Source organism: Poecile atricapillus, chromosome 14, assembly GCF_030490865.1.
Source record: "Poecile atricapillus isolate bPoeAtr1 chromosome 14, bPoeAtr1.hap1, whole genome shotgun sequence".
NCBI classification, from domain to species: Eukaryota; Metazoa; Chordata; class Aves; order Passeriformes; family Paridae; genus Poecile; species Poecile atricapillus.
In genome coordinates this window covers 6,841,082-6,869,030 of record NC_081262.1, presented here as the reverse complement: position 1 = coordinate 6,869,030, position 27,949 = coordinate 6,841,082, and the positions used below count along the sequence as shown (strand labels likewise).

General features: G+C 39.3%; 1 protein-coding gene across 1 annotated transcript; it reads right to left on the bottom strand.

Annotated features, from left to right (window-relative positions):
* Positions 1–120: 120 nt before the first annotated feature.
* Positions 121–27,949, bottom strand: CIITA (class II major histocompatibility complex transactivator). The gene is made up of 21 exons (XM_058849958.1): positions 27,942–27,949; positions 27,300–27,369; positions 22,065–22,206; positions 20,374–20,487; positions 19,890–19,949; positions 18,512–18,595; positions 17,865–17,927; positions 15,546–15,695; positions 14,236–14,376; positions 14,046–14,102; positions 12,021–12,086; positions 9,866–11,573; positions 9,605–9,775; positions 8,685–8,756; positions 7,296–7,376; positions 6,184–6,276; positions 5,771–5,854; positions 4,952–5,035; positions 4,378–4,461; positions 3,627–3,719; positions 121–2,239 (listed from the first exon to the last, which is right to left on the bottom strand). The coding sequence occupies exons 1-20, from the start codon at positions 27,947–27,949 to the stop codon at positions 3,647–3,649; spliced, it is 3,405 nt and encodes a 1,134-aa protein (XP_058705941.1). The 3' UTR covers positions 121–2,239; positions 3,627–3,646.

Below are 27,949 nucleotides of genomic sequence, written 5' to 3'. Positions count from 1 at the left end.
GAACCTGCAATACAAAGCCCCAAGCCTGTTACTGTGGCAGAAGCCAGCAGTTGCTGTGTGGTTTCATAGTGTTTCCAAGAGAAACATTTTCAACGGGTACTAAAAGGTACTGTTAAACACTTTTATTAATACTTTAAAAATGATGTGTAAAGACAACCAAAACACAAACCAACACCAAAATAGCAAGATTTACAATCGGTACATTACAAATGCACATCTCCCACTAACTCAGAGAACAGCAGTACACCAAATATGATTTTAGCAGTCTAGACAGCATCCTGTAACATTCAGCTGCCTGTGAAATATTTAGCACATTCTCAGACTCAGTCACGGTAAAGTGCAGCTGCAGAATATATCCCTAAAGGGACATTTGTCATCCAAAGCTTGGTTAAGAGAAGCCAAGACAAGGGCTCACCCCGGATGTGCATGGCTGGAGTGCTGCAGGCTGATGGGAATATCACACCAGATTTGGCTCAAACTCCCTCTCATTCAAGCAGCTCAAAGAGGAGAGAATAAATAAGATATTTTTTATCCATGGCTCTGGCTAGAGTTTGGTTAGAGAGAAGAACCATGCAGATAGTTAACAGAAATGCCACATTCTAATTACAGTTATATTCTCCACAGTGTTTTTCCACCTTGCTCTCTGTTCCTTCACATGTTCTATGATTCCCTGCTCTCAGAAACAATGAAGAAATATTCCTTCCTCCCTTCTTTCTTTAATTTGTCCACTGTCTTTAATTTGTCCACATACCTGATGTCAAGAATCTGCAGGCATTGAAACTTAAGCAGAGGAGTAAAATTTGTTGGAAAGAAAATGAATGTTGTGGTTCTGAACTGTTTAAATATGGGAGTTTTTAAAGACCAAGAAACAGAGGGAGGTTAGTTGAGAGATTCTAGCTTGCACAGATCCTTGGGTCAGTATTGTCAGTGCTTCCTAGCAGAAAGGATTTCAGAGGTTGTTGAACTAACCCTGAGCTAACTGTGAAGTATAAACTTCCTTTGAGCATTCCTAGGTTTTTCCATCCCTTTTTGTGGTTCTGTCTCAGACTGTATCTGGACAGGAAGCCAGAATGGTGCTCCTGACCTGACAATTGCCTCTGCACAATTTTAAGTTCTCTTCATGTTCACAGAGCAGAAATAAAAGAATAAAAGAGACAATTGATTTGCTGTTGCACTCAGCAGGATGCATATCTGGCCCACATATGACTGAGACCAGCAGCAAAGACATGATGGTGCTTTGAGATGTGCTTTTGTCTGATTGCCTGGTTACTCATAACTCTGTACCAGAAGGTCACATAAACCACACACAGTAGTGATATCACTGTCAAGTATAAAATTTGTGCTTGTAAACATTTATGCTGCCAGCTGCATTTAAGAAATTACCAATCCAGTTATATGATTTTAAAGTTCTCATTTGAGACAAAGTAAAAACCTTCCAAGATTGTTTGAGGATTTGTGTGCAATAAACTGGCTATTTTTATCCATTTGGATTTCTACAATAATGTTAGAAAAATATTTCATAGTTTTCACTTTCAATTCTTCTCTTCTTTGTTCCCCCCCCAATCTTTTTGACAGATTCTGTAACAAGTCATAGAAGATATGTTTCTGTCCCTTAAGGCAGCACTGATTACTAGTGAAGAAAAGAGCAATTTCTAGATTCACTGATTATTTTGAAGAAAAGAGCAACTTTTAGATTCTTGTGGATAATCTTATAATATCAGAACATTTTCTAGGGCTCGATGATTCTTTTCTATGCTCCTCACCCTAGTGCTTCCAATCAGTCCATACAGATAGGTGAAATCTGTAACTTTGATCTTTGAAAGTCCAAAATCATCAGACCAAATCTGATGGCAGGTACCTCTGGCACCATGAAACAAACAATCAGATTTGATCTGTCAGTGCTTCAGATGTTGCAATTTAAGCAGCTTTCAGTTTACACTTCCATGACTCAATGATGGAATTTTATACTCACAATATCCTGGTGGTTCCTGGTCTCTTTTAATGGTGGTCACAGTATCCAGATGCTCTTTTCATCTTTGAAACTTGACTCTTCTACCACTTAAGTAGAAATACAGTTGGGTGTTTCAATAGCATTTTAAAACTCTATCATTCACCCCATTTTAGCATAGCTTAGAAACTTAAATGTGATATTTTTGCAACAAACATGAAAACATTGATTCATAAAGCAGCAAGAAGACAGGACAGCACAGAAGACACCTTCCCCTCTTCTTTATGACACCTGTGAAATGATGAAAACAGAACATCAGATGTGCATCAGATTAACCACCATTAAAGATTACCAAAATCATAGATCTGATGAGCTCTGTAATCAGACAACAGTGGCTGGTGGATGTTGAATGTTTCAAGGTTGGGAGACAGGATCCAGAGTTCCTGCTGCTATTTATCCTCAGGGCTAATGCAGGTTTCCTGACAGTGTTTGTATCTCTAGTGTCTCCTTTCTCAAGAAGGTAGGGTTGTTAAACAGGACAAAGATTTAATGGACTGTAGGCTAGCAAGGGGCACCACAATTTTTCACTGCTGTTGTATAAAACTGGTCTGTGAAGCTGCCATGGCACCTGAACCTTCCACAACCTGTAGCCAGGTCAGTGCCATACAAACAGCCCAGTCTACATCTGGTGATTTCTGCTCTGAGAGCAGGAGTCATGCAAAAGCTTGGCTCACTGGGTGGTCCAGGGAGCCACTGGCAGCTGCACCCATCCCATGGCCAGGCCCATTCAAAGCATGGCTCATGCAGCTGGTGATCACACTGCAATTTGTTTCCTGGCCATCTAAAGAAAGCTGAAGCACATCTGATATCTGGCTTGACTCTGGCATTCACTGGAATCATTTAACTGATGCAACATGCATAATTTTTATTTTAAGAGCAAGAGGAAGCACATGGCATAAAACTGGGAACAGAAATCCTACATAAACCCCCCAACTTCCCATGCTGGATGCAGCTCCTTCAGTCCCGCCAGTCAGATCCTCATAATCATTGACAAACTTATTAAATTCTTCTCAATGCAATTACTTAAAGGATTCTTGAAACTCTTCAGGCAGGATCAATGAAGTAAAAGGGGCAGCCACTGGCTAAACCACACAATGAGACTGAGAACAAAGAATGTAGGAGGGAGTGTTCTGCTCTGAGTACAGTACAGGTACAGCTGCATAGTGAGACAAGCAGCTGTTGAGGATTTGTATTAAACAAAGAAAAAGTGAAAGGACTTAGTAAAAATCAACACAAAATGACCTCTGGGGAGTACAGAACTCATCTATTAAACATGAGAAGTACAGAGACCTTTAGATTTTCCACAACAGAAAACAGAAGGTAAGCAGGGCAGCTACCAGTCACTGAACTGGGCTGGACTGGGAGTTCTAGAAGTCCATTTTTCTTAATAAAGCACTTGCAGTCTGTTAGTGCAGGTGCCAAGGGAGGTGGTGGATGCAAGGTGAGTGCAGGGAAAGGGGGCTTGATGTGACATTGATGTGTGCCACTCTAGGGCACCATCTCCAAACTTGCCATGAACACGTGGATGCTGTTACTGTGCCTGCTGCCAGTGAGCCTGGAATCAACAGCTCCCACAGAAACAAACCTAGTTGTCTGAAAGAGTCAAGGTTTATGTTACCTCTTTGGAATCCTATGAATTTACACACTGATCCTGGAGTCCAGCTGGTGAAGGTGTTCAAGAATTCCATAGGGAATGGTGGGATTCCACATCCTGTAAGGGCAAATTCAGAAAGGAAAGCAATTTTAAGAAGTGTGATTTGCTTTGCTTTCTTTTGGCATATTTGATCTGTTTTTGGCTTTTTTTGGTTGTTGCTGTTTGTTTTTTAAGTTGTCCTTCCCTTTGACTATCATGCTATGAAAATATATAAGCTATGGAGCAAAGGAAAATACATTTTGATTTAGAAAAAGCAGTTCAGTACTCCATAGCCTTGTTGACTCTGGTTACAGGACACAACTGCACTCCTATCTCTGTAACTGTTCTCTAAGTTTCCATCAAACTCCCTTCCTCTGAATGTGTACTGGTAACTTCAGGCTATTTAACCTCTAATGATGGCTGCTCATTGTTTATCACTCAAACACAAACGGTGCAGCACAGAGTGGGTCTGGTTCTCTGTGAGGGTAGAAAATTAACAAAGGGAGGCTCAGTGGAAACTGTTTAAGGCAAGACAAACTTGATTGCCTGGGACCACTGGAAACTAATGCAGCTGAAACCAGAGACAACATTTTTTAACATCTCTGCTTCTGTATTTTGGTGTTACCTTCTTTTATGCCTCTTATAAATCTGACAAATACAGAAGGCAGCTTTAGCATGATCTCTAACCCAGTTTTACAGGATGAAGATACAGCAAACAGACTGTCAAGAGACTCACACCAAGTTCTTTATATGGGGACATTTTCGTAGGCTGTCTGTCAGCTGCTGGGCTCCAACACCAGTTATTTTGTTATACTGAACACTGAGGAATAAAAACAACTTTGTTAATCCAAATCAAATGGTGTAATCAAACTTTTCATTCAAAATCAAAAATACTGTTTAATGTATATGTTAATCTACAGATGGGGTAAAAAATTAAAAAGGAAAAACTGAAATAGATTGTTGATTCAAAAAACCAGTAATAATACACTCAAAAGGTTGAATGGGAACTTCATTATATTAATTCATCTGAGGGATTCCTTTTTCTATGTTCCTGAAGTCATTCTCCAGATCCCCTTGAGCCTATTCTCCCACTTTAAGACCATTATTTTTGGGTTTATGTTGAACTATTCCTTAATCCTTTCTAGTCACTGGCTATCTGCACTCTGCAGAAGCACATTTTCCCTGTGAAATTTCCCTGAAATATTCTTCCTAAATTTCTGTCTCCTCTAAAATCAATCACAGAACATTTGTATTTTCAGTCTTCAAGGAAGTAAACTTTCCTGGGCCATCTCAAAAGGTTTCATACTCACTCTAGCACTCTTAAAGATGTCATTGCAGGAAGAGCCTTTGCCAGATTTTCTGCTCCAAAATCACAAATGTTATTATTGTACAAGCTGCAGAAAACCAAACCAGAATAGTCACAATTGAATAATGGATAAGGTAAAAAGGTATTAGATCAAGGGTTTTCAAATATGGTTAGTACACATTAACTTTCAATCTATCCTTATTTGCAGTTAAAGTTTAAAATACACATTCATATTTCCTGTATCAAGTAAGGCAAATGGCCACATCCTTCTTCACCTAGCACAGGTACTGCAAAAATAGCTCTAGATTCTGTTATTCTATGGATAACAAGAACATTTCTGTCTACATTAGATCAAATTAAAAATCTGCTAAAAAATGAAGCTCAAAGATTTGGGGTGTAGCATTCAAAAGAATTCCACATCACCAAACTACTGCAGAATTTCACATCAGGGTTTCTTGCATTCCCTGCTTTACTCAGGCCTGTGCCAGATATCCCAGTGCAGTGGGATGGACCATTGTCCCTATATCAGCAAACACATGCTTTGAGTTTGCAGCAGATGGTGGTCCTGGGTGCTCATCTGTGCAGGGTGGGATTCCTAAGGGGGCATTATGGACTGGCTTTAAACATCAGTCCAGTCCTTGCTATATTCCCAAGATATCCTTCTGTATGTCTGTCATACTTTTTCTCTCTTCTTTCTGAAGACTTTATGCAAGAATGAAGTAAAAAACTGCACAGTTGTGCCTCTTTGTTCCCTGTTCAGCAGTTTCTAACAGAGACAGCAAGGTATGTTTTCAAAACAACTCAACAGGATACAACTACTCACCTTAGTGTTTTTAAGGAAGACAAGGAAGGGAGAGCTGTAGCAAGGTTCTCTGCACCCAGATCTGTTATTTTATTCTGTGATAAACTACAGTAAGTGAGATCACTTTGTTAGTTGAGCACATTTATTCTAATATATTACAACGTGGGGGAAACTAATTTTCAATTTTTAAAAAATATAATCTGGACAATCTGTTTAGACCAAATGCAGAGAAAAAGTCAAAACAGAGCCCTTGAAGGGAAATAAGGAAGGATTAATCTATAATGAATGTACTGATTAAGTATCTCCATAGGCTCATTGGTCTTTCATGCCCATGGGAATCTTCTGCTCAAAGTTTTTAACACACAGTCCCTTATGCCTCTAGGTTTAACCTATTTATTCTCAAAATTTCCCTGAATTGTTAACCTTGCACTTACTTTAATGTTTCCAGTGATGTCAGGGTTGGAAAGACTTCAGATAGACTCTTTGCTCCTTCATCTCCTATGCCATTTTCACTCAGAGCATCAAGGCTGTGTGACAACAAAGAGAGAATTAGCTTCCCTTTTAATCTACATTTTTGTGGTTTATTCACCTCAGAGACCACTCTATCTATCCTGAAAAGCTTTTTCTGTGCAGTAGCCTCAGTCAGCATGAAGCATCACACAAATTACAGCTTCTCTAATAAGCAGCATTCTGCTTATTTACAGACTACGAAGTTTTTTTTACTAGTTGAATGTCTTGACCCATTTCCTTTGATATGCAAGCTTATTAAAATGGTTATGAAATAGTTGTGTTCCAGCTAAGCTGAAATGACATTTCCTGTGCACACAAAAATACAGAACTGACAAAATTCAGCAGAGTCTGTAAATCCTTGCCTAAAGAGCTCCTTCTCCAGAGAGGGAGAATTAAAAATGAAGTTTCCTCATACCTAATCACAATTTCAGATACTGGATCCCCTTCTAATGTGACAGATAATTCTGGAATATATTGGACAAATTTCAGTTTTAAATCCTTATTGTTTTCCTGAAATATTATGAAAAGGCCAGCTACAATACAGACAAATGGTCAGTGGGCTGCATAAGGCCAAAGGCCCTCTCAAAACCCAGTAACCTTCCCACAGGTGCCATGGAACAACACTGACTACTGCTCCTACACTTGTTTCTAGTGTAAAGAAGCTTAAAACTAAGAGAGAGTTGGTTTGTCATGGCTGTTCTGGAGATCCAGTGAAGACAGAAGTGACTGTAAGCAGTTGGTCAGTGCTGGGGCAGAAGGGGGGGCACTCAGGGGCTCTGTATTGAACATTTTCCCACCCTGGGACACCCCAGGAATGAACTGAGGGGTTCTGAACAAACTACCACCAGGTGTCTCGAGGGAGAATGGAGAGCTTTTAGACTGCTGGTATAGTTTGGGAATATTTTTCCTGTTCAATGTGGTCATCAAATAAGGAGTCTTGTTGGCAAATGAAATGTTTCTTGGGTTCAAGAGCTCCTCCATCATTAAGGGGTGCTGAGGAGAAATGTTAGCAAAGTTAATCTTTAGCAGAACTCACTCTAAATGCTGAAGTGATGGAAATGCTGCAAGAATTTTCACGAGTTTTAGCAATCCTTGGAGGCCACATGCTGGACCCAGCCTGGAAGAAAATACAGACATGCAGCAGGTTTTTCACAAGCTCACAAGCAGCAAAATTAATGAATTTTTGAGTTCTTTCCCTGCAGCTGCCAATGCAAGCTAGTTTACCCTCCTCAGAAGCAGCTATTCCCTACCACCTGTGCCACAGAATTCTGCTGTGAAGCCTCCACATGAGGACCAACAAGACAGAGGTCAGGCAGGACAGAACATGCACAAAACAGTGGGACATTTGCCACTTTTAGACTTATCTCACTTGTTTTAGATTCTTGTATTTCTGTTCTCTTTTTCAGGTTTTTCACTTCAAGTATAACCTTGAGATGAAATATATATCTATCTCAGTACAAATGAAATGAAAACAAAGTTATTTTTCCCCTCAACTAATAACAATTCAGTCTGACTTAAAATCACAACATTTTACTGCAGCTTAAAGCATAAATGGCACTTTGATATTCATGCTCCAAGCAATTGTCTCTCATATCTTTTTTGGAATTTCTTTGGTATTGGAACAAGTTCAGTTATTTAAAAGAATAAGAATTTTAAAAAAAAAAAAAAAAAGGGAAATTGGAAGAGAAAATTAGAAGAGAAAGCAGCATAAAACCAGAAGGGAGGCCAAGCATAGCTGTCCCAGGTTGGGTTAGATCTACGGATCAGGAAACAGGTGAAGACCTGATGAGAATTCTCCATGGTACTGCCGCAGTTTCTGCCCAAACTAATTCACATTCTATGGCAGGATATTTTGAGCAACAGAATAGCCTTGGAGGCTGCTTACAGTTTGGGGGAAAGAAATGAAGTGTTACTAAAATCTCACTTTTAAAGTGGCAATACCAAGTCAACCTCCTTTTTTTCCAGAAAAAAGGATGCTAAATAATTTATTTGGGATGCATTCTCTGATGTAATCCTCTCATGGCCTTAGGTCTGATAGGGTAGAAAATTACATCAAAAGACTCAGACAGAAAACCCACCGTTTCTGGAGAAAAAAATATTTCCCAGGTAGCTGGATCACAGTCAAAATATTTTATGCCCTGTGGCACAAGATCAGTACCTGGTGGTCAGGAGATAACTTTTACTAAAACCAAACAAAATTGGTAGAGCCCTGTTGATCTGTATTGCTACAGGAGCCAGAAATGATGTTTTTTTGAGTCTTGGCCATAAATTAATAAATCTAATTCAGAGAAAAGCAAGACAGCAATAAATGGGGTTTACTTAATGCTTTAAGCTGACTACAGATCAGTGCAATGGCTGTAGCCAACACCCACAACTACTCCTCCTTAAACACGACCATCTCAATCAGTAGAACTTTAGCACTTACGCAAATTCGAGTTTTCTGAGGTTTCTAATGGCAGGAATTTCATAGCTGGTGCAACCAGATGCTTCTTGAACACTAAATAAATCACAGTAGAACCAGAATATGAGAAATATTTTAGCAGCCAAAACAGTGCTTTAAAAATAATTTGTTAGCAAACTCTTACAGAAAATAAACTGATGCACTAACAGAGGAACCAGAAAAATTCAGAGTAACTTCTGCTCTAACCTTTCTTCAATTGAGTAATTTCAATCCAATAATTGCCTTTCATAGTGCAATTGTTTGCTCTTTTTCCAATAAAACTTAAAAATATGTTTTTCTGAATCAACTATTTTCTGTCAAACATTAAACTATTTTGTCTGTATTTTAATCAAAATACTCCACCCATGTTAAATTGTTTTTTTTTTTTTAAACAACAACACCAACAACAACAGCAAAACTTTATTTCTGCATGTTTTTAATTGCAACCAATCCCTTAGCTACAACATCAGCAGGGATGGAGCACAGGACTTCTAGAGCATGTAACACAAGCTTTTACTTCCTGGGCTAAAGGACTGACTCAGGCCATTTGGGACCAGTGCAAAACAGGTTTTCATTTATGCCCAGGTGCTACAGGGGGAAAGAGTCAGCCCAAGTTATGTAACAAAATTACTGGAAGATGGCATACTCAGAGATTAAAGAGAAATGCCAGCTGGCTCTGTCATTGGCAGTTTTGATGACTGCATAGCGCTGTCACTGCTCCTCCCTGCCGTGACAGCCACCTCACAGAGGGGCAGGAGAACCCCCTGAGATGACCCAGGAGCTTGCCCTGTCTTAGTTACTTCTCCCCTGGACAAGCAGACAACTCCATTGTCCAGCACTGGTGGTGGAGCCCTGTTTTCATTAATTGCTGGTGTAAGAGGAGTTTTGACCATAAATCATCCTACCAATTCATCATCTTCTGCATCTCTACAAGGTCGGAGAGGTCACTGATGTCCTTCATTGTCTTTGCCTTAAAGGGATCAAGAACAAATTTTTCTGTGGATGCTTTCAGCAGTTCATATTCTTTTGTCTGTTCTAAAGATTTCCAAAGCCTGACTGTGTCACTGAGGGAAGCCCTGTGAAGTGACAAAACAAAAAAAGCCAACATATGTGACTGCTGTTGTTGCACAGTGCTATGGGTGATGCTGTGGGGTACAGTGACCAACCTGAACGATGTCACATTCCTTAGGCTGACCAACGCTTGCAGCCCTTGCAAGTCAATGTTGCTGTTTCGCAAATCCAAGGAAAACTCTTTTCTTGACCTTTTCAAAATAGAGAGCAGTACATGGACATCAGGTGGTGTAAGAACTATGCCCAGAAAAGACAAGTCTGGTTCGAGTCTTAAGGCCACATGCTGCAGAAGGTAATTGTTCTGTGTTTCATAAACACAACGAAAAAGCTCCAGCAACCTCTCTGGACAGAGAGTATTAATCTGCAGCCTTCTAATGTATTTCAAGAGTGTCTTCTGTTTCTTGGTTGACTGTTTTGCATCCACATTTGAAAGAGAGTACAAATAGAGGTCATCCTGGAGAAACATCAAACCAACCAAAAATCGAGGCATCAAATCTAACCAGTTATAAGGTTTTTTCTTCTTGGATAGAAAAGACAGGTACTTTGTTAGATTTTTATCCTTGAGTCCTTCTGCTAACAGAAGGTGGAGTGCACACAAGAAATTCTGAATGACAAAATCAGAGAATGTGATCCCAAATTCCTCTTCTTCACTATCTGAATGTCTGGGAAATGCAAATGGCAGGACAAACCCATACTTCAGAGCAAACTCTTTAACTTCCTTAGAAGGAAGAAAATCACTTTTCATGGCACTTTGGTGCTTTTCTCCAAGACACCAGGCTATACGGGCTAGGGTAGCAAGACTCTCTTGATTTTGTGTGGTTGTAACATCTGTTTGCATAAGCATTATCTTCTGCTTAAAAAATTTCAGGAAGACTTCAGTAAGAGTTGAAGGAAGACATTTCTCTCCCATTTCAAGCACTGCCTCACAGAGAAAACAAACAAATCTACACATAACAGGGCTGTAACAATGACTGAACAAGTATTCACACTCTTTGATTAATTTCAGTGCACTATCACAGTAGGGTGATTCTTCAAAATATTTGGTTATGTACAATTCTCTCTGTTGAGAGGAAAATCCTACTATTTCAATAGTCTTATCCACTTTGGATGCATACTGGTACAGTTTGTCTTTTGGTCTTGCTGTAAATAATAAAGTACAACCATTGAGTAACTTCTTTTGGATGAGTCCTGAAAGCAGCTCCTTTATACTGCACAAATCCTTTTCAGGCTGGCTGGCTGAGCAACGAGGAAAATTCTCATGATCATGCAATCCTTTAAAACCATCAAAAATCAGAAGGACTTTAGCAGGATTTTGCAATATATACTCAAAGATCTCTTTGCTTCCCTCTTGAGGTTTTACGAAAAATTCAAGCAGCAGCTCCTTCAGGCTGTATCGTTTCTCAGGCAAGCTTATTTGTTTGCAGTCAAACCAAAATACAAATTCAAACTGAGAAAACTCTCCACTGGACCAGTCCTGGCAGATCTTCTGAACCAGAATGCTTTTGCCCATTCCTGCTTTACCCAGCACCACAATCACTTTAGTCTCTAAGTCTTTACGTTGTGGGATTTGAAATACTTGGCTTCTATCAATGACTGTCTTTTCCTTCTCTTGCAGGCTGCAGGTTACCAGCTCCTTTTCCATTGCTTTTGCATTATTCTTTCCAGTCTTTGTTTCAGTTTGAGTTTGAACAAGTGTCCCATCAATAAACAGGTGATCCAGATTTACTTCCCGCTCCATGGTCACAGATTTGCACGTGTCTCGGAAATAATCTTTAAGTGACGAACAGAAGGTTTCCACTTGCTCTAAAGAAATGAAGAGCACACACAGACTGAAGGAACCAGTCCACAAACTACACCATCATTTCATGATGACTTAAGTGCCTAATTGCAGTATGGTAAAAGCACAGGCATTCCCATAGAGCCCATAGGGCTGGTTTTACCCCATGCAGCTGCAGCTGAGAAGTGCAAGGACAACAGACACTTTCAGATCTATGAACAGAATCATTTTGGAGCTCTCTGTACAGATGATAAAACCACTGAAGCACACTGAGATGCTAAGTAGGTACTACAGCTACATATCTACAGGAAGCCAAGTCTAATATCTTGAAACAATGAATTGTGCTCAGACCCTCAGAACAGCTTCACAAATTGTTGAATGATTCCTACAAGGAGCTTTTCTGTATGGAAAGAAACACAAAATCTTTTTCCAAAAAATACTAGAAAGTTTAAGTTCAAGAGTTCTAAACTCACCTGGTCTTTTGAAAGGTTCTTCAGAAGGAATTACGGAATCTTGAACTTCTTGAAATGTCTCTAAATCTGGAGAAACAAAACAATATACTTGACAAAGACACCTAGATAATCACTGATTCAGCTTTTCTAATTTTAACAATAAGATTAATGCAAATCTCCAAGTTCATTGTAGCATGTATTCAGAGTAAGAGATATTTTGCTAATTTTACAAGGAAAATGAGTGAAATTCTGCCACAAGTAGAATTCTGCTGATGTGCACTGCTGGAGGCAGAATGGCACCAAACAAGACCACAGCTGTTCTGACAGTTGTGGGAAGCAGATCTACCATTACCAGGTGACATCCACTGTTCTTTTCAAATGTCAGTGTTTTGCATAAATTCATGTTCACACATAGTGCTTCTTTATGTCTTCAAAAGCAATAGCTTCCTTTTGTTATTCTACACCTTGTAACCAATCACTAAGGATGAAAGTCACAGAGAAGTGACTCTTGGTAACAGTATTTACACATTACTCTCCCTGACAAAGTCCTGTTGCTGTCCAAATTTTTTTCTTTTCATCTGTTTGCTTTCAAACTACTGCAGACTTCTGCAGTTGGGTCAGGTGAACAGTGTCTCCTTTTCACAAAGAAATTGCGAATTTTTCAGACAGAACATGTTTTCTACAGATTGGCAATTGCAGAGTATCAGTTTTGACAAAACTTTTGATAGGAAGAGGTTTGCAGATGCAACACTGAATTTAAATTGACAGAGACTGTAGCAAACTCAGCCTCAGAGTCTTGTAACCATATGCAGGAGAGATGTACAAAAAATTACCCAAACCAAAACAGATTCATCTCCCTAAATATGTACAAATGTGTTTCATACCATAATATCATCTTGATGTAGAATGTGGTCTAAAAGAGTTCCAGAGATCTGGAAATTAATTCCTACCCTACATGCCAGCAACCTTCAGAATGGTTTGAGTTCAGATTTGCTTCTAAAAGGGAAGCACCACGGGTTTCCAGTAAGAAAGGTATTAAATAAAGAAGGGTTGGGCAAGCAAGTCTCTGGTTTTGATTTACTTTTTGTTTTATTAAATAAGAAAACAGAATGGAAGAACAGAAAAAAAAATTGTAATGAGACATTTAAATGGGAAACTGGTCAAAGTAGGCAGGAGTGAAGAACTTTTAAAAAAGGAAAATAAACTGGCTTGGCATCTTACATGCTAATTCGTCTGCTGCTGCATCTGGAATTCCGGGGCTTGTGGCATATGTTTGTTGTGCTGAAGTAAATCAGTTGGAATTATTAGCACTGTTTATTCACACAAACAGTAAATACAATTTACAGAGACCTCCCCACACCTAGAGATATTTGCCTTTTAATCTCTGTGTTACACTTTTGCTTTGGGGCAGTGGAAGCCACCAGAGGGCAACAAACTCCTGCACTGGGCACAGGGACCAGCATCAACACTGATACCAAACTCTGGGTTCCAGCAGCTGAGGGCTGGAAGAAAAGTGTCCCAGGAAAGTTTGTTACCTGAATTGGGTCTGTTAAATCCTGACCAAGGCTCTGATTTCTTTATAAGCCTTTCTGTGCATTAGGTTTCAGTATTGCTTAGTTAACTAAGTCATCATCATGTTGGTTTTGGGGCTTCCACCAGAGATGGCTGCAGCCTGGCTATGAGCACTGAGCATTTAAGATGCTCAGGCCAAGTCAGCATCAGATCATCTCCCACTTTCTGAAGGTGCTCCAGTACCCTTGTCTTTGCATTGTTTTAGCTAAACCTGACTTATTCTAGAAACTGGATGTTATAGCAAACACAGGGGATTGGCTGATGAACCTGAAGTTCTACCACTCTTATCTGTACATTCTGGATCAGACTAAGCAGCCAGTGATCAATACAAAGAAGGAGATACCATCCATTTTTGTTTTTTTAAGGTCAGTGTGAGTAAAGCCTGGAGGAGAGAATTGGCTTTGAGTAAAAGCACTATGGTTTCTCTCCCAGTTCAAACTGCTGTACATACATAAACCCCATTTTTCTACTTACCACATAAATTAACTGGAAAACTTGGAGACATGAATGTTTCCATAGAAGATGCCAGCACTAGCAAGAAACAAAGCATAGTTTTCAGCATATCGTAACTATCAGTAACTGAATTTAATCAATGCTGCTGCTGGCAGTATATCTTTTTAGCACTTTATGCCTCTTTATGTGGATAAAAAGTTATTGCTCTTACCTGGATATACTACAACATCAGATGTGCTATTTTCAAGAACTAAGTTAAATATCTGCTGAGGAGGACTTGCCAAGTTTTGATTCTCTTGGTACTCCTTTACACTGGCTGGTAGACACTCTGAGGTGAAAGGTCCTGACAATCCTGAAATGAGTGCAGAATAATTACTCTTCTGTTTTTAAAAGGTTATGCTTTCTAAAGCTTTATGAGAGAGAAAAAGCTTTCTATCAGCTCATCCTTTCTGGCAGCTTCTAGGCAAATCTTCCCTGTGGAGCATTCACAGGATCACACGAGGCCCACTGAACCCATTAAAAAAAGAACTCTTACAAAATATGATGAGCATGAAATACATGGGATTACCCAGCTTCTACCAGCCACTGTTTTCAACAGTTTAAAGAGAAATTCTATTATTATAAGGAAAAGTGCTTGAGACAAAACTGTAAGTGTACAGCCAGAGATCCAGAGAAGAGAAAATTTGTAAATAGTACGTATCCACATTAAATTTACCTTCCTTGCATTACATCCTTCCCACATAACTGCATATCATGCAGGTTGTATAAGCATCCTCCCTCTCAACCCACGCTGGGAAAGTTTTTTGTTGATTCAGTGCTTGCAATTTAATCAGCCATAGCTCTGAGTTTCTGTAGGTGGGACAGAATTTCTTCTGCTATTGCATGCTGCTTCAGTTTGCATCAGGTACTTCAAGACTTCCAGCTCACACACTTTTTTGGTTCCTTTCCAGCACAGACTTAACAGCAAAAGGTGTTGAACTGGGCCTCTGCCATTAGGTCTTCTCAGTGTACCATGAGCACCTCTGCTACCCAGCATGGCCCAGGCTAGGTGCCTACACAGCCCATCAGTGGGATTACTGCTCAGTTTTCATGATCAAATCACAGCCTAGATTTTGCTCTAGTGTTGCAAATGTAATTATCCCTCAGTCCTTTACAAACCTCTGGGTGAAAAAGAAATTGGAACTAAATTAAAGTTTAATTATGAAAATTTTGTGACTTCCTATTCTTAAGACAAGTAATTAATTACTTAGATTAGTATATAGTAAATAACTGTTCTCTTATAACCTGCACCAATTAAATAAAAGATTCATTCTACTCAATTAGGAGCAATGCCCTTTTAATTTCCGTTGAATATTTTTCATTCTTTTAGTGAGTGACACACTTTTAAAGGCTTGACTGACACAGCTGCCATACCTGCCATTTTATTGCCATTTCTCATAGTCAATGACAAGATTTATAAGAGTTTTCCTCATGTGTAAATCAGCCTGTGTACAGGTGCATACCTACATCTGTATTACATACCAGGAATTATGAGGTTTCTTTCCAGCCCATGGGCAGCAGGAGCAGAAAAGGACATGTGCTGGTTAGTTAGGGAGGTGCAGCTCACTGGGTGGCTGTTGAGAGGCATAGCAAAGAAACTGCCATTCCCTGCAGACGCTGCAGGGGCTTCTGCTTTAAAATAAAATAGGAAAACAAACGGAGAAAGTTATCTCATTGGCAGAAGTTACAGGAACCAAAGAAGAGGTCTCAGTAGATATGATAAACCACTTCATTCTGATCAGCTGTGTTTGGATTTTCCAAAAGCAAGAACAATTCACAATGGCTTTCTAAAAACTATTTAGCTTTCAAAATCTAAAATGTATTTATTAAATTCTGTAGTAGATCACTTTTTCTTCTCAGTAGTTCACTCTTTAAATTTTCTTTTTCTTCATCTTTCCTGGCCTATCTTATTTCCAGATGTATGTAGATGTACATAACCCTACACATAGATGACTGGCAGATAAGACATAACAATGTCTTATATTGGCTGTACTGGTTTTCCAAGCATAGTTTGTTGTCTCAATATTGCAGAAGAGCAGAGAGGCCCACAAGCAATAACCTGGGGACCTTGACTCCCTACTCAGACCTTATAGTGCTTGTAAGGACAAACATTGTGTGTTAAGTGTCTCCCACAGAACAGTCACAAATACAAGAACTTTTAAAAATGCATCTCCTCTGCAGCACATTTTCTTCCTCCAAGAATAGAACAAATGGGGAGAGGGGCTTGTGCATTGTACAATTTCATCTGCTTAGCAAAAGATTCCTACAAATCAAGACACACTTGCTTATTTGAATTAGTCCGTTAGTTTCACTGGTTTTACAACACCCCTATTCTCAGAGCTGGTTTTGCTTTTTCCTTCCCTATTCTGTGTAGCTGCAACAAGTAAGTCTGTATTTCATCACTTTCTGTGGTCTCATGTTTTTATCAGGAGCTATGAATCTGTCTGGTGTTTGTGCCACTATTTCATTCAATTCCTTTGAAAGAATGTCATTCTTGGCTTACTGCTTTGAACTTTAGTACACATTATTCTCTTTGCTGTAGGTAGTCTAGCATTTCTGAAGAACTGATGCATTTGCTTTTGCAGGATCATACTGTGACACCTGTGACAGGTTAAATAAACCACTGATTTTGTCAAATAGCTCATCTTTTCGTCAATTAGATTTTTTTACACAATACTTATACTGTCTTATGTATATGTTCCTTTCTCAGAACCTTCATTGGGTAAAGAACAGTAGAGAAACTGATAATACTCTGAGGACTTCAGTAAAAGGATAGGTGCAGCTTCACAAAGCACCTCTTAGCTCTGTGATGATCCTTTCATCTGGAATGCAGTTTCTGTAGGGTGAGGCATTTGGAACTGATGTGCCATTTCCTATGGAAATTATTGTTAATGTGGCATAAACACAGACTTTTAAAAGTGCCAAATCTATAAAGGAACTTAAGCAAAAAGAAAGTAATTCACCTTTAATGGGTACTAACTGCTTCACCTGTGTTGAAATAACTACAGTCAGCAGGTACCGGTTCAGTAGAAACTCTGATAACCTTCCCAGAGCTAACAAACATGTTTTTTAACTGCTAATTCTGCTCAGTTCTCCCTTCCCACTCCCTCAGAACTCCACAAGAACACTGGAAAACCCGCTTGGATCACAGTCATGATACACATGTGTGTTCTGACTTTCATGCAGTCTGTGCCAGCTCCTTTCCTGGTCTGTGCTGAGGTGCAGTCCCAGATCCCAGCACACTGGCTGGATCTCTAGGTCACACACTGGTTTGGCTGCCCCCTGACATGTACATGGCCCCTAGGGGTTGGTACAGTCAGAGTCCCCTTAGGAGGCTTGTGAGGTGTGCTGACACAATGAGTCAGATGTCCATTTAAAACACAATATAAAATAGTCAAAACTGGATTTTGGAAGAATATTTTGCTGATTTAGCTCTGCCTGAGATACCTCTTTAGGCTACCGTTGGGTAAGAACATTAGCAGCAGTTTACACCTAGGGTACGAGTTCCAGCCTGCCTGCTGGCCCCAGGTGTTGTCTTGTAGATGCTCGAACAGTGTGCAAAACCTGGAAATTTCCCTTTCTCATCTTCTTTCTTTGGTTTAAAGGACTTTATAGCATGGACTGAGCCAAGAAATCATCTCTTCACAATTATTATTTTCACTAGGATGTTTCACTGGACTTTTGGAAGTTGTCACACTTGGAACAAAGAGGATAAAACCCAGGACATGCGAAGCTATGACCTGACAGGTAATATGACTCAATATTATTCAATAACCTTTTCTTATTCAGCCAATGACTTACCAATTTTCTTATATTTGGGTTCTGAAACATCACAGTAACCCTCTGCTGCAGAGCCTAAGAAAGCTAAAAGAAAGCAAGGTCATAATAAGTGGCAAAATTTTGGTTATTTTAAATTTACCCCATGAAACTTATTTTAACTTTTTAAAGTAGAAGGGGGTGTTACCAGTTTCAATGCAGCTATTTCAGAACAGTACAAGTCCAATGTATAAAAATGAATATGAAAACCCTCATGTTATTTTGTTCTGACTGTGAAGTTATAATTAGTCTGCAGATTTCTGTGCCAAAGATTTTTGCTGTTGTTCTTGCTATTAAAGAGGCAATTGTTCAGCCAGCATTACTAAGCTACAGATACACTGAAAACAAAGTCAACATTGCCATGAGGATGAGGATGACAAAAATGCAAAGAAATGCAGCATGTTGAATGTTGTGTTACAGGACAACAAATTCTGCGAACTGTAAATTCTATGCTTGGAAGAGCTTCTTTCAGTTCCGGCCCACGAGCATGAACAAAGGCAGAGGAAGCACGTCTGGTTTCACTGAAGAACTGCATGACAAGAGCACTGGGGCTGTGCTAAAGCCAAGGGGCTGTAATGCAAGTTTAGAACTCAGGCACAAAGCCTTCCGTATTCTCACTGATTTACACTTACTTCGTTTAAGACATGTCTGCATCTTTATGTCAGGAAATTTCTCAGTGTTTTCAGCAGCAATGTCATCCAAAATAAGGTTCCCTGCTAAAAACATGAAATATGGCCCAATGTCAAACTTTTTTCTTCTTAAAAAAATTACGGAGAGGAGTAAAAGCAAGAAAAACACACCAACAGAGAGCAAAGATGAAATATGCTCAAAATAAAAGATAAAAACCAAATCATGCGATACAAGATGTATCCAGATCCATATGATTTAGAAAGTCTACAAAGCTCTGAATGCAGACTTTGTCACCCTGTGTTAATTTCTGAACTGCAAACTATTAATCTATTGGCAGTGGCTAATAAAATGTAAGTACTTCTCAATGCTCTAATGATGAGCAAAGGATAAAACATTGCAGCTGTGTCACAGTGTGACCTCAGTACTTCTCAATTTATGTACTAAGGTGTTTAGATCCTTTAAAAGACAGTCTAAAAAGATTTCATATTCTGCGAGGTTATCCACATCATACTTTTACTGGAAAATACTTAAGTACTAATATTGTATCCTCTTTTTTTCTAAAACCAATAAAAATATTGCCATTAGGTGCAAAACCCCCCAAATGCTAAACACACCAAGGATCAGCATATATCATGTGAAAAGCCATGTGAGCTTCCCACAGCCAGAATTATTCCAGGGAAAGACTGACCTTTGGTAAATTAGTCCAAATTATTTTGCTCAAACATAAAATAGGATATACAGATATTCTCTGAACCTTCTGGCTCTATGGATTTCTCCATAGTCACCTATTGATATATCTGTTCTGGAATAGTAAATAGCAGTATTTTTGCTGCTACCAAAACAGTGATTTGGTACCACAAGCCAAGAAACATCTCCAGTCAAGGATGGATGAAGGAACAATTTACTGTATATATAATACATATGTGCATTGCTGCATTAATCAGGGTGAGAAGTAAAACTTGACATGCTTCCTCAGGCAGCTCTGTGCATCCTGGACAGAAATCAATGTGTGTGAACTGTATTTATACACATGCAAAGTGCTCTGGGGACTTATGTGCATCATCCCTGCTGTGCTCAGAGTAAGTGTGGTGCTACTTGAGGCTATTAATGCACTGGACAGTGAAGCTGTGCATATTCTATGGCCATGGTGACATGTTCAGCAGCTTGGTCAGAGACAAAACTGACATCTTTGAGAAAGGCCTGCAAAAATGCACAAATTCCTCAAGTTTTCCAAGAAAATCCTGCAACACTGTAACCAGGGGGAAAGAAGAAGATACCAGAGGTATAAAAACTTGACTAGTGTTCAAACTGGGGGAATGAAGCACATGTTAGACAGAACACTGTCATGGAGAAAATTAGTCTTTGCCATATCAGTCTTACCAAAAATGTCTTCGACCTGCTTCTCCTGCTGATCCTTGAGCACATATTCTACTAATTCAGCTAGCAACAAAGGGAAAAAAAAAAAAAAGAACACAATAATGACACAGTAAATGCCACAGCAAAACTCTTGTAAACTTATCCTCATTAACAGAACTCTGCAGTGTAAGTAAAGGAGTTAAATTAAGTTTTTCTTGTAACTTGTTGTTCAGGAAATAAAGATCATACGAAAAGAGAAGTTGTGAAAGGAAGTTTTAAGCAGAAGGAGACATTAATAGAGAGATTTTCTCCCAACAACCACAAGCTACTGTTGATTGGTTTCCCCACAGTGCACAGGTTCAGGTACTTTAAATCAGATCTACCACACATGAGGGAAAGGCTACTTGAGTAAATGCCATGGCTTCAGATTGAGAATTAAATTTATAAGAAATAGCTACAGCAAATGATTGTAAAATAATGATTTAAAAAACAAAAACTGCTTTCATACCTATTTTAGCATAAGCATCCATGGTGTTGGAACAGGGGTAGAAGCCATCTCCATTTTCATATGGGAAATCCACATTATTTAACTGTTCATAGTTGCTGTCATCAACTTCAAGATCTAGAGTTAGTAAGGAACATGCACTGGCTCAATGAATAGCATAACCAAGCAGTAAAAATGCCAGACAGCAGGACATGCAGAACAGGTGGATTTGCTACTTTAGCAGAACTTTCAGTAATTTACAGTAACCTGGAAATCAGCACTTTTCTTTTGCTAAACTCTGAGACCTCATCTCTCCTAATAAATAAAATACTTCCTGAATCCATTCAATGACAATCAAGCCCAGACTCATACAGCCTATTAAACCTTCTTATCCTTCAGGATATGGTGGTATCACCCAGATGCCCTGCTCAGAACAATGCTGTGTCCATGCTAATCCCTGAATTGCACTACAAATTGACAGCTGGCCAGGGACCTTGCACAACAGAGATGCCCAGCTTCCAGAAACTGGTGCCATGTCCTGATGATGTTTGATTTACCTACATCATCTCAGGCATTGCTGAGGCTCAAAAGCATTCCAATCAGTGAAACATCTGCGACAGCATGAGTCAGTGCTTGACCCCTAATTCATCCTACTTTTCATTACTGAGCAAGTGAGGCCATGGGGTAAGAAACACTCCTGCAGCTGTTTTTAACAGTCAGAAGCTGAGAGGGAAAAGCCCAACCTGGGAAATGATCAGTCACAAAGATGATTCCAGATTCTGGTGCTCAGTTCTCCACTGATTTGCCCATGTGCCTACTGGCATGGGCACTCATGAAAGCCACAATGCTCCATTTTGGTAACATTTTCCACCTATTTGGCACAGAGCTGTGAGACTTTATATCTGGCATACATCAGCTCTTCTCCTCTCATTGCCATTCTCAATCCATGGTCCAGCTCATTTGTTTAAAATAAGCTCAGCTAACGCTCCATACCACAGATACACTTTAATATTTTATAATAGAACACTCAGGGGAGGGAGGGCAGATCAGTCCACAACTTCCACACAATGCCAGGAGCACAAAGTTTGAGATCTGGGGCAATGTCCTGATTTGATTACCTGTAGGAACTGAAGTGCAAGAAATTATCAACTTTATACTATTGCCCTTCTGCTTTCTCATTTGTAATGGAATTATAATAATGGAATTATAAAATCACTGTGTCCCAAAAGATGAAAAACAGTATCTGGTAATGCAACTCCATTGTTTTGGTGCTTTAGGATCTCAGAAGGTAATGTAATGCTGTTTGCTTGTGGACTGTCTTCATCACAAACTCATCTAAAAGTCTCTGTTTTACAAAACTTTTGGCTTCAATCCACAGAGCTGTTGACAATTACACTTGGCCAGATTATGACAGGAACATTTGCAAATAACCTACTTACAAGAATGATATCCAAATGAAAGACACTGTCATGCCCTGATGAGTGACAGTACAGTGTGTTTTGTTACAACTCACCGAGCAGGATGCTATAAGTATGTACAATTTAAAAACATGACTGTTTCTAGAAAAACTTACATCCTAACACCAAGTGCTTGTAAACTTTAATTCAGTCACCATGCTAAACTGCCATGAGGTGGCTTTGTAGCTGAGAGGAGATGGCAATAACTTATACCATGAGGAATAAACAAGTTGAGAACTTTTTTAGTGTTTTACTAACCTGTAGAGAAGTCACCTTCTTCATCTCCAGATGACTTAGGATCGAAGAAAGTACACAGATGCAATGGATCAATATCACTGTGCAGTAAATCAAGGTAGCCATTTTCAGGCACAAATACTGAATCCATGGTTTGTCTCTTTGTCTGAAATCAAATTGCACAGCAGTTAGCTATGACACAGCCACAACTTTTGTCAGTCAAATCCACAAGTCCTGCACTGTGGCTTTCTGTTCTGTTCTGCAAGACACAGATTTTGAGGCTGCAGAGCTGGCATTTCTTACCAAGACTTCCACTGAGTTTTAACCCTGAGTTACTTAGAGATCCAAAGACATCTGCAGTGACACTCATCTATCTTTTTACTCCAGTGAGAGGAGTGTGATACCGCAGTCTGACCACCTGGACCAAAAGTGCCAAGTATTGAATAAGTGGCAATCCTGGTATCTTATCAGGATATAAGTGATGCACAAATCCAGCAGGTATCAAGGAAAATAGAAGACTGAAGTGAATATGATGGGAAAATTCAGAAGCTACATTTCTTTATAAAGTTCATCTATTCCTCCACATCATTGTAAATTCCTTTCTATTTCCTCCCAGTTACTGCAGCAAACACTAGAATCAGTTCAAACATTCCTCCCGCATATTCCACAAGTATAGAATAATACTACGTGTTACTTATTCATCATCTTTATCAAATTATTTCAAACCCAAATATTGGTTCTTCAGTGTTTATCGATCACTGTGTAAATGCCACCTGAGCTGATGATCCAAAATTATTTACACCAGCATAATACTGAAATACCAAGATGAAAAGAACAACCAGCAAAATTTTCAGACTCTATCCTGTTAAAATAGGTGTCCACACCCCACAGCCATGGAAAGTTTCAGCTTGGCCTCAAGCACCATATTTTGCAATGAAGAATATTTATTAAATGGCTCTCAAATACTCTGCCCTTAGCAGAAGGCCACTGATGTCCCTGTTTGCATTTATCTCTGTTCCTGAGGTTTGCAAACATGCAGCAACTGCTGTACCATGTAACCTACCTGCAACATGGAAAAAGAGAAATACAGCTAACACTGCAGCTGTGATGAAAGGAGGCAGAGCAGACCTTGTCTCACACTACCATGTGCCTTGTTACAAACTCATCTTCATTCCTCTTACCCCTCCATGGGGTTGTCCCTCTGAACAGCTTGGAAATGGATATTTCTGCATTTGCTGCAGAATATGCCAAAATCCAGAATCAGAAGTTTAAAAAGTAGGTGACCATGGTGGTTCCATGACTAGGAATAGCCTGCACTAAGATAGTTCTTCTTTTTGATGTTTTATGGCTTCACTACATCACCAAGATTACAAAAATTTGGTATTATTGCCTGGCAGCTATAAATGGAAAACAGAAGTTGAGAAACCTGCCTGAGAACCAAGAATGAGGTTATAAACATACCAGATTAAATTTTCAGTTTGTTGCAACACTTTGTTTTGCCCCTTCTGTTTGTTGAATTAACAGAAAATCTAAATAGGGCCTTTCAGAAGGCAAACTTGCCAGACTGTGTGAATAAAGCTCTTGAAAAATCAACTCTGAGTTGATATAATTTTGGGGTTAGAGTCAGAGAAGAAATTGGGCAGAAGGCTTAAGGGGAATGCAAGACAGACAAATCCATCACTCCCAAGTTCATTGTTTGGCAAATTGCTTGATTACAGCACAAAGAAAAGGGCACTTCCTAGGGAAAGAGACTGAGTAGGCCCACTTAATCTTCATGGAAATACAAAGCTTTAATTAAATTTATAGCCATAAGAGCTTTTCTATCTTAAAATTTTTCTTTCAATAGCATTTCTCTGTGGATAACTACATAAGTAATGCAAAAATGTTTTAAGCTACAATGGTCAAGAAGTCAGGACGCAACCAAGGGAAAGTCTTGGCAGTGCCAAGTCTGGCTACAGAGCTTAAAACTAGAATGTAAAAGATGGTATAGCTCAGGTGTGAGAGAAACAGGAGTGAGAGAAATATACTATTCTACCTTAACAAGATGAAGATTTCCACTCTTTCAAAAATGAAGAACTCGGTTGCTTGCTTTTTTTGCTTCACCAGTCTGAATGGCCCTCAGTTTACTCTGGTACTTTTTCTTCATTGTTTTGGTTTTGACACAAATCCTTATATGGCTGTCTCTCTATTGACTACACTGGATTAGGATCCTGGTATTTCTTTCTAATCTGAACCACAAAATTTTTAATAGCAGATGTATTCTGCTGCATTAAAAATGTGGTCCCACCATGGAAAATATTCTGTGAATAAAGAAGCAAGTTTTTGAAAGATGGAAATTTCTACATGGAGAGGAGGCAGAGGCAAGGAAAATTACATGTCAGGGACAGTAAGTGTTTTGCTGCATATTGTAACTGAAGCACACAAAATGAAACCAGACCTTTACCAAGCTTGTTTACAGCAGCAACTCCTTTTCCAGAGCTTCCTCTTTTTTTGTCACAGCATCCCAGCATCCTGTCTGAGGTGAAGGGTAATGCTCAGCATTTCCTCTGTTTCATACATGATTTTAACTTCGTTTACTGGTATTACATTCCCTTTGGGGTCTTGTGGGACCCAATGCTGCCAAAACACGTATTTGGCACAGTTTCATGCCAGAAGAATAACAAATTTTGTAAGGGTTTCTGTGTTAGGGCTGTGAAACCCAGTGCCAGCTCACAGCAGGAGTAAGGCAGGGACATTCAGGACAGGAGTCCCCAGGGCCACCTGTGAGGCTCCCACAGACAAAGGGCATGTGCTGGGCAGGGGTGAGACAGGACATATTTCCACATGTATTTCCATTCCATTCAGAGAGCTCAATCCTTTGTGGTTTGGACACTGGTTAAGACAAATATTGTTCTTTAAATCCTTAAATAACACCTCCTTTCCCCAGCAGCCAATACGCTCCAGCTGCACAGCCACACTTGGCACCCTGTGTCCCCTTCGTGCCACCTCTGCAGTGACTCTGGGCACACCTGACACTGCCAGGTCTCTCCTCAGGATGCATTTGGTTCAGCTCTGCATCCTGCATACATGGCATGACAATATGGTTCACCTCCAAGACTCACAATGCTTTTTTTTTCAGTGCTCTTTTAGAGTTCAAGTGATATATGAATTAAAAATGCTGGCACAGAAGTGAAAGAAACAGTGGCCATCACTGTACAAAGACAAAGAAAGAGTAGGTGTTCACTTAAATCACATGTTAATCATAAGAATTAGAAGGGGCGTTTTAGATTTCTAAAGGTAATGGAGGTCATTTTGATTAATAATTTCTTCCCAAATAATTTGATTTAATCTTGTTTTATATTTTAAAGGGTCAACATGTTAAAGATTCCAGGCAATGAGGTCTGCTACGAATTGAAATCAAACATTATCTAAGAGAACAAAGGATTATAAAGGCCAAAATGCAACATTTACACCAATAATAATGTAAAGGAGAGAAGATTTGAGGGGGAGCTGTTAGGGGCTTTCCTTCCCAGACCTCTGTTGACATATGAACTAACAGGCAATAAATCTACCACATGAATATAGAGGTTATGAAAATGAAAATTTGTAAAGTCATGTTAGGAACAGAGGAAATCCCCACTCCAATTTAACTTTTGTACCAGTTTAGGAAGCTGAGGATAATTCATAGAAAAGAGTAATAGTGCCATGCAAATCACACACTTTTTAACCACAGGATGACATAACATCCAAGTCTGTCATAACATTCCAAGTCCTAGAATACAGAAAAATTGAAGAGTGGTACTGCTGTGAAGACAGAAAGTTGAAAAATTAAGTACAAATATTTCTGAACAAATGCTATTTTCCTGCAACACCCCAGACCCATTAAGTGCTACACAAGAGTCTGAGTGATACAAGCTGACAAAAAGCAGGTTATATCATATAAATAAGGGGTCCAGTGAAACATCAGTACTTTGATTTAGAAGCACTTTGATTGAAAAAGTCAATATTGTTGGCCACAATTTTATAGCCTTGTTTTCTTTCACCAACTTTAGAAAGTTTTCTCGGATCTTCTGTGCTCCCTGAGGGTTATGTCAAGGTGCACAAGGCACTCCCCCAAAGGCAGAGCTGTTTCCTGGCTTCTGCTGCAGGCAATGTTTTGGGACAAGCTTCTCTGGGAGGTGGGCAAGCCAGCAGTGGGAAAGGATAAAATTCCCTCCATGTTCCAATAATTTATATCCTTTTCCTCTTCCCAAATAAATTACTAACAATTCCTCTGGTCCACAGGTACCACATAGATTTTTCCTTTAAGAAATGCCCTGATCATTTGTAAAATGCAAGTAATGGAGCTCAATTTATATTTAGCTTTGAAGGTTTAGTTTCTATTCCAGATCTGTGAAAAACCTATACACTGAAAAGCCAGTTTAACTTTTTCTATTGTATTACCCAGCTCAAGAAGAGATACTAGTTTTGCTGAGAGTCTTTATCTTTCTGATGGAATGGTGTTACTTTCCACAGACTTTATAGTCTAAAATGAAAGAAAAACAGAGATGGAGCTGAAAAATAACCTGATTTATGTCCTGCCATGTTATTCTTTGTCTCCCTTAGAGATGAGTTTAAAGAGTTTAAAAAAGCATAAATAACAGGTAAAAGGAGTTTTTGCCTTTCAATGAGATTAGCTTAGAACAAACAATGTTACTGGGGATGTCACTGGTGCTGCAGATGGACAAGTTCAGGCAGAGCTGTAACAAGTGCCCTGCAGATGTCAGAATTGTGATTTAGAGCAGAATTTGCCTTTCATGTCCACTATCACCACCTGTGTCACAGCTGAGCCCAGCTCTCCCATCCCAGTTGTGAGATAAAGCATCACAGCAGACATTTTAACTCAATGGCTTTCTTCAAGACAGAACTTCAGGTCAGCTCAATGGAAAGGTAAAGCTGGCTGTTTTGCCAGAGTTGTGAAAAAATGGAAATAAGCCAGTTTCTTTCAGTGATTCTCAGTTTCATTTTCCATAGGTACAACATTCATACAAAAAAAGAATATTCTTAACAAAGTCTGAAACAAACTACAGCAACCCTTTGAGCAAGTAGCAGGGCTAGCCACAAAACAAAATCACAAAACATTCTCTAAAATTTCACCCACATTCAGACATCATCCTACTAATATTTGAAGCAACATAAATCCAGATACTGAAATACTGCAATTACAAATATGTACAAAAAGCAAGATAAGATGAATTTACCATGAAAAAACATGCATTCAAGGGTTGAGGAAAAACTGACCTTAAGTTCCTGCTGTTTCACTCTGGATTCAGTACCAAAAAATGATGAGAACTGCCAGTCCTGCCAAGGGCTAACAGAAAGTGACAGCAGAAAGGAGGAAATAACAAACACCAGAGCACTCAGACGGGGAATTCCAAAGAGGAAAATTAAGAAGAACCTCCTTTCTAGCAGCACCAGTATAACAAGCAGTGTTACCTTTAATGGTCATTTGTCCCTGCTCGGAAGAGCTTTATCTTGTCATTAATTAGGAAAAGATCAATTTATTTGGTTGGAAACTAGAATTGGATGAGAGCTGACAGTAACAATTTCCATTGCTCCCCAAATTTTTCCTCTCTTTTTCTCAAATCAGTCCCAAAGTCATGCTGTTAAACAGTCCATCAGTAAGAGTAAAGCCAGCAGCATGTGGGCACTTACCTTGCAGCTCCACTTGGTGTAACAGAAGTGAAAGTATGTATTTCACATGTTCACAGACTCTACCAACACAAAATTAGTTTTGCATCTCATGCAAAGTCTGTTGCCATTGGCCCAAAATGACAAGTAGGATGTTCTATGAAACAGGAGCTTCTCTGGCTTGCACATGATGTTCACAGTTTGCTTGTAGCAGCATCCGACAGAATGTTTGTTCATCTAATCATCACTTACCTTGCCAT